Source organism: Bombina bombina, chromosome 7, assembly GCF_027579735.1.
Source record: "Bombina bombina isolate aBomBom1 chromosome 7, aBomBom1.pri, whole genome shotgun sequence".
NCBI lineage: Eukaryota > Metazoa > Chordata > Amphibia > Anura > Bombinatoridae > Bombina > Bombina bombina.
The window spans coordinates 406,717,507-406,730,006 of NC_069505.1; the positions used below are offsets into that span (position 1 = coordinate 406,717,507).

Consider the following 12,500-nt stretch of genomic DNA (forward strand, 5'->3'; position numbering starts at 1 on the left):
AAAAAGGGGAGAGCAGAGAAAAAGGGGAGAGCAGAGAAAAAGGGGAGAGAGCAGAGAAAAAGGGGAGAGAGCAGAGAAAAAGGGGAGAGAGCGGAGAAAAAGGGGAGAGAGAGGAGAAAAAGGGGAGAGAGAGGAGAAAAAGGGGAGAGAGAGGAGAAAAAGGGGAGAGAGAGGAGAAAAAGGGGAGAGAGAGGAGAAAAAGGGGAGAGAGGAGAAAAAGGGGAGAGAGAGGAGAAAAAGGGGAGAGAGAGGAGAAAAAGGGGAGAGAGAGGAGAAAAAGGGGAGAGAGAGGAGAAAAAGGGGAGAGAGGAGAAAAAGGGGAGAGAGGAGAAAAAGGGGAGAGAATGCGAGAGAGAAGGAGAGAGAGAGCGATAAGATAGCCAGGCACACAAAAGGATCAAGTCAGATATAGATTAAAAAAAAATACATTAAAATTAAACATTAAAATGAAACAGAAGAATAGAGGGGTAGAGATAAATAAGAAGAACAAAAGACAGATGGATAACTGATAGACAACAGTATGACAGACAGAGGGACTGACACACAGGCAGATGAATAGCGAGACAGAGAGACGTACTTGAATTGTTTAGCTCTCATTGTCTGCTTGTTAACTGGCTGTGACTCAACATTGATATTTAGGAGACTTTGTAGAATTCCTAAGTTTTTCTTCTTCTCTGCTAAGAGATCGTCTGCTTCCTCCTGTGTATTAGGTGCTGTTTCTGCTGTGAAAAATGAGTAGGAGAATGTGTCCGACATCCAAAATCAGCACCAACTAGAACAGGATACTAAATACTTCATTCACAAAAAACTATCAAGTTCTTAGCTGCTAAAATACAATAAGCTGATTTCAGTTTAATTTCTGTTTCTTTATTAAAGGGACATAAAAGTACATTACATATCCAAAGATTATGCAGAATAGTTCTAATGTCCAAAGTCATCTAATATCGGCGCAATGTGTATAGTAAAATCATCTAATACCTGCACGATGTGTATAGTAAAATCATCTAATAACTGCACGATGTGTATAGTAAAACCATCCAATACCTGTACGATGTGTATAGTAAAACCATCTAATACCTGCACAATGTTTATAGTAAAACCATCTAATACTGGCACGATGTGTATAGTAAAGTCATCTAATACCTGTACGATGTGTATAGTAAAATCATCTAATACCTGCACGATGTGTATAGTAAAATCATCCAATACCTGTACGATGTGTATAGTAAAACCATCCAATACCTGTACGATGTTTATAGTAAAATCATCTAATACCTGTACGATGTGTATTGTAAAGTCATCTAATACCTGCACGATGTGTATAGGAAAACCATCTAATACCTGCACGATGTTTATAGTAAAACCATCTAATACTGGCACGATGTGTATAGTAAAGTCATCTAATACCTGTACGATGTGTATAGTAAAGTCATCTAATACCTGCACGATGTGTATAGTAAAATCATCCAATACCTGTACGATGTGTATAGTAAAATCATCCAATACCTGTACGATGTGTATAGTAAAACCATCCAATACCTGTACGATGTTTATAGTAAAATCATCTAATACCTGTACGATGTGTATTGTAAAGTCATCTAATACCTGCACGATGTGTATAGGAAAACAATGTAATACTGACACGATGTGTATAGTAAAATCATCTAATACCTGCACGATGCGTATAGTAAAGTCAACTAAAACCTGTACGATGTGTATAGTAAAGTAATTTAATACCTGTACGATGTGTATAGTAGAACCATCTAATACCTGCACGATGTGTATAGTAAAGTCATCTAATACCTGTACGATGTGTATAGTAAAACCATCTAATACTAGCACGATGTATATAGTAAAAACCATCTAATACTAGCACGATGTATATAGTAAAACCATCTAATACTGACACAATGTGTATAGTAAAGTCATCTAATAGCTGCACGATGTGTATAGTAAAACCATCTAATACTAGCACGATGTATATAGTAAAACCATCGAATACTGGCACGATGTGTATAGTAAAGTCATCTAATACCTGTACGATGTGTATAGTAAAATCATCCAATACCTGTACGATGTGTATAGTAAAATCATCCAATACCTGTACGATGTGTATAGTAAAACCATCCAATACCTGTACGATGTGTATAGTAAAACCATCCAATACCTGTACGATGTTTATAGTAAAACCATCTAATACCTGCACGATGTGTATAGTAAAATCATCTAATACCTGTACGATGTGTATTGTAAAGTCATCTAATACCGGCAAGATGTGTATAGTAAAACCATCTAATACTGGCACGATGTGTATAGTAAAGTCATCTAAAACCTGTATGATGTGTATAGTAAAACCATCTAATACTGGCACGATGTGTATAGTAAAGTCATCTAAAACCTGTATGATGTGTATAGTAAAACCATCTAATACTGGCACGATGTGTATAGTAAAGTCATCTAAAACCTGTATGATGTGTATAGTAAAACCATCTAATACTAGCACGATGTGTATAGTAAAACCATCTAATACCTGCACGATGTGTATAGTAAAGTCATCTAAAACCTGTACGATGTGTATAGTAAAGTCATCTAATACCTGTACGATGTGTATAGTAAAACCATCTAATACCTGCACGATGTGTATAGTAAAACCATCTAATACTGACACAATGTGTATAGTAAAGTCATCTAATACTAGCACGATGTGTATAGTAAAATCATCTAATACCTGCACGATGTGTATAGTAAAGTCATCTAATACCTGCACGATATGTATAGTAAAATCATCTAATACCTGCACAATGTGTATATTAAAATCATCTAATACCTGCACAATGTGTATAGTAAAGTCATCTAATACCTGCACGATGTGTATAGTAAAGTCATCTAAAACCTGTACGATGTGTATAGTAAAGTCATCTAATACCTGCACGATGTGTATAGTAAAGTCATCTAAAACCTGTACTATGTGTATAGTAAAGTCATCTAATACCTGCACGATGTGTATAGTAAAATCAAAATCAAAAATCGTGACAAAATTGTTCACCATCAAAATCGTAATATTTGTATGTAAATTACACACGAATAAATCGTATTAAATATGCACAGCGTAAATCGTAATTTAAGTACACTGTTTGTGCAAATGTACAAAATCCAAAGCGTAATGGTTGTTTTATCGTAAATTGGGCTAAAGATGGCCATCTCTTAAATCCCAGCGTAATTATCTAAACATTTCTGCCCTATAAATCTTACTGTTTTTTCTTGCAAACGAAAAGGTAATAAGATTGTCCAAAAAAATATGCTAAATACTAACACCCTAATAGAAAAACACAGGCATATAAAAAACAGAATTTATGCTTACCTGATAAATTACTTTCTCCAACGTTGTGTCCGGTCCACGGCGTCATCCTTACTTGTGGGATATTCTCTTCCCCAACAGGAAATGGCAAAGAGTCCCAGCAAAGCTGGTCACATGATCCCTCCTAGGCTCCGCCCACCGACGGACAGGAGGAAATATATATAGGAGAAACCATATGATACCGTGGTGACTGTAGTTAGAGAAAATAATTCATCAGACCTGATTAAAAAACCAGGGCGGGCCGTGGACCGGACACACCGTTGGAGAAAGTAATTTATCAGGTAAGCATAAATTCTGTTTTCTCCAACATTGGTGTGTCCGGTCCACGGCGTCATCCTTACTTGTGGGAACCAATACCAAAGCTTTAGGACACGGATGAAGGGAGGGAGCAAATCAGGTCACCTAAATGGAAGGCACCACGGCTTGCAAAACCTTTCTCCCAAAAATAGCCTCCGAAGAAGCAAAAGTATCAAATTTGTAAAATTTGGCAAAAGTGTGCAGTGAAGACCAAGTCGCTGCCTTACATATCTGGTCAACAGAAGCCTCGTTCTTGAAGGCCCATGTGGAAGCCACAGCCCTAGTGGAGTGAGCTGTGATTCTTACAGGAGGCTGCCGTCCGGCAGACTCATAAGCCAATCGGATAATGCTTTTAAGCCAAAAGGAAAGAGAGGTAGAAGTCGCTTTTTGACCTCTCCTTTTACCAGAATAAACAACAAACAAGGAAGATGTTTGTCTGAAATCTTTAGTAGCCTCTAAATAGAATTTTAGAGCATGGACTACGTCCAAATTGTGTAACAAACGTTCCTTCTTTGAAACTGGATTCGGACACAAAGAAGGTACAACTATCTCCTGGTTAATATTTTTGTTGGAAACAACTTTCGGAAGAAAACCAGGCTTAGTACGCAAAACCACCTTATCTGCATGGAACACCAGATAGGGCGGAGAACACTGCAGAGCAGATAACTCTGAAACTCTTCTTGCAGAAGAAATTGCAACCAAAAACAAAACTTTCCAAGATAGTAACTTAATATCTACGGAATGTAAGGGTTCAAACGGAACCCTTTGAAGAACTGAAAGAACTAGATTTAGACTCCAGGGAGGAGTCAAAGGTCTGTAAACAGGCTTGATCCTAACCAGAGCCTGAACAAATGCTTGAACATCTGGCACAGCTGCCAGTCTTTTGTGAAGTAAAACAGATAAAGCAGAGATCTGTCCCTTCAGAGAACTTGCAGATAATCCTTTCTCCAAACCTTCTTGTAGAAAGGATAGAATCTTAGGAATTTTTGTCTTGTTCCATGGGAATCCTTTAGATTCACACCAACAGATATTTTTTCCATATTTTATGGTAAATTTTTCTAGTTACAGGCTTTCTAGCCTGAATCAGAGTATCTATTACAGAATCTGAAAACCCACGCTTTGATAAAATCAAGCATTCAATCTCCAAGCCGTCAGTTGGAGGGAAACCAGATTCGGATGTTCGAATGGACCCTGAACAAGAAGGTCCTGTCTCAAAAGGTAGCTTCCATGGTGGAGCTGATGACATATTCACCAGGTCTGCATACCAAGTCCTGCGTGGCCACGCAGGAGCTATCAAGATCACCGAGGCCCTCTCCTGATTGATCCTGGCTACCAGCCTGGGGATGAGAGGAAACGGTGGGAATACATAAGCTAGGTTGAAGGTCCAAGGTGCTACTAGTGCATCTACTAGAGTCGCCTTGGGATCCCTGGATCTGGACCCGTAGCAAGGAACCTTGAAGTTCTGACGAGACGCCATCAGATCCATGTCTGGAATGCCCCATAATTGAATTATTTGGGCAAAGATTTCCGGATGGAGTTCCCACTCCCCCGGATGGAATGTCTGACGACTCAGAAAATCCGCTTCCCAATTTTCCACTCCTGGGATGTGGATCGCAGACAAGTGGCAGGAGTGAACCTCCGCCCATTGAATTATCTTGGTCACTTCTTTCATCGCCAGGGAACTCCTTGTTCCCCCCTGATGATTTATATATGCAACGGTCGTCATGTTGTCTGACTGAAACCTTATGAATTTGGCCTTTGCTAGTTGAGGCCAAGCTCTGAGAGCATTGAATATCGCTCTCAGTTCCAGAATGTTTATCGGGAGAAGAGACTCTTCCCGAGACCATAGACCCTGAGCTTTCAGGGATTCCCAGACCGCGCCCCAGCCCACTAGGCTGGCGTCGGTCGTGACAATGACCCACTCTGGTCTGCGGAAGCTCATTCCCTGTGACAGATTGTCCAGGGTCAGCCACCAACGGAGTGAATCTCTGGTCTTTTGATCTACTTGAATCGTCGGAGACAAGTCTGTATAATCCCCATTCCACTGTCTGAGCATGCACAGTTGTAATGGTCTTAGATGAATTCGTGCAAAAGGAACTATGTCCATTGTTGCAACCATCAATCCTATTACTTCCATGCACTGCGCTATGGAAGGACGAGGAACAGAGTGAAGTACTTGACAAGAGCTTAGAAATTTTGATTTTCTGACCTCTGTCAGAAAAATCCTCATTTCTAAGGAATCTATTATTGTTCCCAAGAAGGGAACTCTTGTTGACGGGGACAGAGAACTTTTTTCTTTGTTCACCTTCCATCCGTGAGATCTGAGAAAGGCTAGGACGATGTCCGTATGAGCCTTTGCTTTTGACATGGACGACGCTTGAATCAGGATGTCGTCCAAGTAAGGTACTACTGCAATGCCCCTTGGTCTTAGAACCGCTAGAAGGGACCCTAGTACCTTTGTGAAAATCCTTGGAGCAGTGGCTAATCCGAATGGAAGTGCCACAAACTGGTAATGCTTGTCCAGAAAAGCGAACCTTAGGAACTGATGATGTTCTTTGTGGATAGGAATATGTAGGTACGCATCCTTTAAATCCACGGTAGTCATAAATTGATTTTCCTGGATAGTAGGTAGGATCGTTCGAATAGTTTCCATTTTGAACGATGGTACCCTGAGAAATTTGTTTAGGATCTTTAGATCCAAAATTGGTCTGAATGTTCCCTCTTTTTTGGGAACTATGAACAGATTGGAATAAAATCCCATTCCTTGTTCTCTTATTGGAACTGGATGTATCACTCCCATCTTTAACAGGTCTTCAACACAATGTAAGAATGCCTGTCTCTTTATTTGGGTTGAAGATAATTGAGACCTGTGGAACCTTCCCCTTGGGGGTAGTTCCTTGAATTCCAGGAGATAACCTTGAGAAACTATTTCTAGCGCCCAAGGATCCTGAACATCTCTTGCCCAAGCCTGAGCAAAGAGAGAAAGTCTGCTCCCCACTAGATCCGGTCCCGGATCGGGGGCTATCCCTTCATGCTGTTTTGGTAGCAGTGGTAGGCTTCTTGGCCTGCTTACCCTTGTTCCAGCCTTGCATTGGTTTCCAGGCTGGTTTGGGTTGTGAAGTATTACCCTCTTGCTTAGAGGATACAGAATTAGAGACTGGTCCGTTTCTGCGAAAGGGACGAAAATTAGGCTTATTTTTAGCCTTAAAAGACCTATCCTGTGGGAGGGCGTGGCCCTTTCCCCCAGTGATGTCTGAAATAATCTCTTTCAAATCAGGTCCAAATAATGTTTTACCTTTGAAAGGGATGTTAAGCAATTTTGTCTTGGAAGACACATCCGCTGACCAAGACTTTAGCCAAAGCGCTCTGCGCGCCACGATAGCAAACCCTGAATTTTTCGCCGCTAATCTAGCTAATTGCAAAGCGGCATCTAAAACAAAAGAGTTAGCCAATTTAAGTGCTTGAACTCTGTCCATAACCTCCTCATACGAAGATTCTTTACTGAGCGATTTCTCTAGTTCCTCGAACCAGAAACACACTGCCGTAGTGACAGGAACAATGCATGAAATTGGTTGTAGAAGGTAACCTTGCTGTACAAAAATCTTTTTAAGCAAACCCTCTAATTTCTTATCCATAGGATCTTTGAAAGCACAACTATCTTCGATAGGAATAGTAGTGCGTTTGTTTAGAGTAGAAACTGCCCCCTCGACCTTGGGGACTGTCTGCCATAAGTCCTTTCTGGGGTCGACTATAGGAAATAATTTCTTAAATATAGGGGGGGGGGAACAAAAGGTATGCCGGGCCTTTCCCACTCTTTATTTACTATGTCCGCCACCCGCTTGGGTATAGGAAAAGTGTCGGGGGGCACCGGAACCTCTAGGAACTTGTCCATCTTACATAATTTCTCTGGAATGACCAAATTGTCACAATCATCCAGAGTAGATAACACCTCCTTAAGCAGTGCGCGGAGATGTTCTAATTTAAATTTAAATGTCACAACATCAGGTTCAGCTTGATGAGAAATTTTTCCTGAATCTGAGATTTCTCCATCAGACAAAACCTCCCTCATGGCCCCTTGAGATTGGTGTGAGGGTATGTCAGAACAGTTATCATCAGCGTCCTCTTGCTCTTCAGTGTTTAAAACAGAGCAATCGCGCTTTCTCTGATAAGTAGGCATTTTGGATAAAAGATTTGCTATGGAGTTATCCATTACAGCCGTTAATTGTTGCATGGTAATAAGTATTGGCGCACTAGATGTACTAGGGGCCTCCTGTGTGGGCATAACTGGTGTAGACACAGTAGGGAATGATGTAGTATCATGTTTACTCCCCTCATTTGAGGAATCATCTTGGGCAATATCATTATCTGTGGCATTACTGTCCTTACTTTGTTTGGACACTATGGCACAATTATCACATAAATTTAAATGGGGAGACACATTGGCTTTCATACATATAGAACATAGCTTATATGATGGTACAGACATGTTAAACAGGCTTAAACTTGTCAACAAAGCACAAAAAACGTTTTAAAATAAAACCGTTACTGTCACTTTAAATTTCAAACTGAAAACACTTTATTACTGAATATGTGAAAAAGTATGAAGGAATTGTTCAAAATTTCACCACAGTGTCTTAAAGCATTAAAAGTATTGCACACCAAATTTCAGAGCTTTAACCCTTAAATTAACGGAACCGGAGCCGTTTTTGCATTTAACCCCTATACAGTCCCAGCTATATGCTTTGCTGAGACCCAACCAAGCCCAGAGGGTAATACGATACCAAATGACGCCTTCTATAAGCTTTTTCAGTGATTCTTAGCTCCTGACACATGCATCTGCATGCCTTGCTCTCCAAAAACAACTGCGCATTAATGGCGCGAAAATGAGGCTCTGTCTATAACTAGAAAGGTCCCCATCTGAAAAAGGCGTCCAACACAGTGCCTGCCGTTTTTCTAAACGTTCCCCAAGATTATAATACCAATTATTAGTTAGAATCTGCATAATATGCCTAGTAAAGCAATCGTTTTAGCCCAGAAAAATGTCTACCAGTTTTTAAGCCCTTTTTGAAGCCCTTTATTCTTTTATGTTTAACTAAGAAAATGGCTTACCGGTCCCCATGAGGGGAAATGACAGCCTTCCAGCATTACATGGTCTTGTTAGAAATATGGCTAGTCATACCTTAAGCAGAAAAGTCTGCTAACTGTTTCCCCCAACTGAAGTTACTTCATCTCAACAGTCCTGTGTGGAAACAGCAATCGATTTTAGTGACTGTCTGCTAAAATCAACTTCCTCTTACAAACAGAAATCTTCGTCCTTTTCTGTTTCAGAGTAAATAGTACATACCAGCACTATTTTAAAATAACAAACACTTGATAGAAGAATAAAACTACATTTAAACACCAAAAAACTCTTAACCATCTCCGTGGAGATGTTGCCTGTGCAACGGCAAAGAGAATGACTGGGGTGGGCGGAGCCTAGGAGGGATCATGTGACCAGCTTTGCTGGGACTCTTTGCCATTTCCTGTTGGGGAAGAGAATATCCCACAAGTAAGGATGACGCCGTGGACCGGACACACCAATGTTGGAGAAATAGAGGCGATCTTAAGATGATATATGGAGAGAGCAGCGCAATGTCATGTGTTTTTTATTCAGAATTATATTTTTAAAGTGCCCCCCTGCTCACTTCGCCCTACACAACAAAGTTTCCATTTCCAGCGAGCTTCATTACTTTCTATAAGAGACATCTTGTCACTTGCAGGAACTGCCACTTTAAGATAATTCCACGAGGGCGGCCCCTGCAAAAGGTCGGCATGAAAAACCACGTCTGATCAAGAAACGATGCAACAAAGATCAGGCCCGCTGTCTGAAGTTCAAATGAGTAATAGATTTTTTTTCTGACAAATTTCAAAGTTATATCCATTTTCCTCCCCCCTGTAGCATGTGACAGCCATCAGCCAATTACAAACATACGTATATCTGTGAATCTTGCAAATGCTCAGGAGGAGCTGGTGCACTTTTTGATAATGGAAATGATTTAGAAAGTTGTTTAAAATTGCTGCTCTATCTGAATCATAAAAGCTTAACTTTGACTTGAGTGGCCCTTTAAGGGAACGAGGAAACATGTCTGAGTTTAGTGCAACTCATTTTGTAAAGTCAAATCTCTTTTTACCTTTGTCAACCTCGTCCTCGCTGCTGTTATCCAGGAAGCGAGAGTCCATTCGAAAGCGCTCGTCTGTTCCAAAGCGAGATTGTAACTGCATCAGCTGAACAAACGCAGAGTAAATAGGATTTAATTGTATGCCTTATCTGAATCAAGAAAATAAATATGGAGTTTCATGTCCCTTTCAAAGTGTGTATACTGAAAACACACAGTAACGCTATTTATGTATTATTTGTTTTAAAGTGAAAGTAGAAATAAAGCTCCAATAATCCCTAAAACTCACTGTCTCAACCCTACCATTTTATACAGACTGGTCTCATTATTTGCTCCCAATCTCATTATATGTGTGTGTTTATAATAGATAGAGATCTCTCTCTCTCTATCTATATATCTATATCTATCTATCTATCTATCTCTCTCTCTCTTTATATATATATATATATATATATATCTATATATATCTATATCTATATATATATCTATATATCTATCTATATATATATATATTATCTCTCTCTCTATATATATATATATATATATATATTATCTCTCTCTCTCTATATATATATATATATATATATTATCTCTCTCTCTCTATATATATATATATATATTATATATATATATATATATATATATTTTAATATATATATATTATCTCTCTCTCTCTCTCTCTATATATATATATATATATATATTTATTATCTCTCTCTCTCTATATATATATATATATATATATATATAAAACAGAAAAAACAAAGCGCACTCATAGGGAACCTTTTTTCAAATCCTTTTACTGGTGAACGTTTTCGGACATATCACGTCCGTCCTCAGACCAAAAAAGACATTACATGTTACTTACCCCAACCCTCTTAAATGTGTTAAACAATTAGTGAGACCGGCCGGACCTGCACACTCTCCCGAGTAGCTCCGCCCCCGGCGGGTGACGTCATCAGCCCGGGCAACGTGATATATAGAGAGAGAGAGAGAGAGAGAGAGAGAGAGAGAATATATATATATATATATATAGAGAGAGAAAATATATATATATATATATATATATATATATATATATATATAGAGAGAGAGAGAGAGAGAGAGAGATAATATAAATATATATATATATATATATATATATATATATATATATATATATATATATATATATATATATATATATATATATAGAGAGAGAGAGAGAGAGAGAGAGAGAGAGAGAATATATATATAGATAGATAGATAGAGAGAGTTAATATATATATATATATATATATATATATATATATATATATATAGAGAGAGAGAGAGAGAGAGAGAGAGAGAGAGAGAGATAATATATATAGAGAGAGAGAGAGAGATAAAATATATATATATATATATATATATAAATTCAAAGCAGATTGCACTCCACGCTATCCAATATTCCAATACCCTGGGTGCTGCAAAATTGGCATACAAAACAGAAAAAACAAAGCGCACTCCTAGGGAACCTTTTTTCAAATCCTTTTACTGGTGAACGTTTTCGGACATATCACGTCCGTCCTCAGACCAAAAAAGACATTACATGTTACTTACCCCAACCCTCTTAAATGTGTTAAACAATTAGTGAGACCGGCCGGACCTGCACGCTCTCCCGAGTAGCTCCGCCCCCGGCGGGTGACGTCATCAGCCCGGGCAACGTGAGTCCGGTCTGAACAATAATATACACAGTGCACCCTTAAAAATAAAAATAAAACAAAAAATGGGCATGAAATAAACAAATTAATGCATAATGGTTTGCAAAGGAAACTAAGTAATGGAGGACTATTGATTGCCTGTGTAAGTGTGCCACAAGCGGTTGTCATAGCAACCGTTACTAACAAAACTTGCTGGGCACAAAACACTAAGACAGCCAATAATAACTCCTCACAAAATGCTGCAATATTCAATTATACTAAAGCTATATACAAAAGGGGGAGAATTGCAGATGTTAAATTAAGAGTATACTTTTATAACCTATCATTAAGCACCGCTTATAAATAGAAAGGGGAGCACTCAGCAGTCACATGACTCAGTATAGGCCAATACAAATAAAGCCCAGAGCCAAATATACACCAAACGAAATAAAGGCAATATCACTATATACTTATCTTAAGGCAATCTACCTGAGAAAGAAGGATCAGTTAGACATAGCATATGTGCATACTCTTGCTAAGAATGAGCATAAAAGGCAAACAACCAAAAAAAACATCTAAGCTACACTGGATAAATTACATGAATAAAAATAATAAATTAACATTGGACTAAAAAATAACAAAATATATTGTAACATATGTAGGTCCTATTATTACTAGCATGCATGCCAGAAAAATTATGCACAAACTCTGCAAAAAATATATATGCATTCAAGACTATTCAATTGCTAAGGTCAAAAAATGAAAGTAAAAACAAAAGTAAAGAATAAAAATAATAAAAATAAAAATAAATATAGAAATTAAACTAAAAAATTTTTTTGGATTGTAACTCTCATTGTTATTTATTTATTAATGGAGCGGTGGACTCTCCATATGTCAGTTCTCTGTATATCCCCCTCATAGGGCAGTTGCACCTAGGCTTAGTGGTGAAGAGACCCTGTCACAGGAATGCCTGCCAATCCAAATGGGTGTTTAAGCCTTTGGGTACTAATGTCTGAAGATGGTATGTCC

At 38.6% G+C, this 12,500-nt stretch overlaps 1 protein-coding gene across 1 annotated transcript in view; it reads right to left on the reverse strand.

Moving 5' to 3' along the window:
• Positions 1–579: 579 nt before the first annotated feature.
• Positions 580–12,500, reverse strand: part of NOL8 (nucleolar protein 8) — a 64,201-nt gene continuing 52,280 nt past the window's right edge. The window contains exon 10 of the mRNA XM_053721178.1: positions 580–722. Coding sequence (XP_053577153.1) covers positions 678–722 — 45 coding nt within the window. The 3' untranslated portion in view covers positions 580–677. The remainder of the gene's footprint in view (positions 723–12,500) is intronic.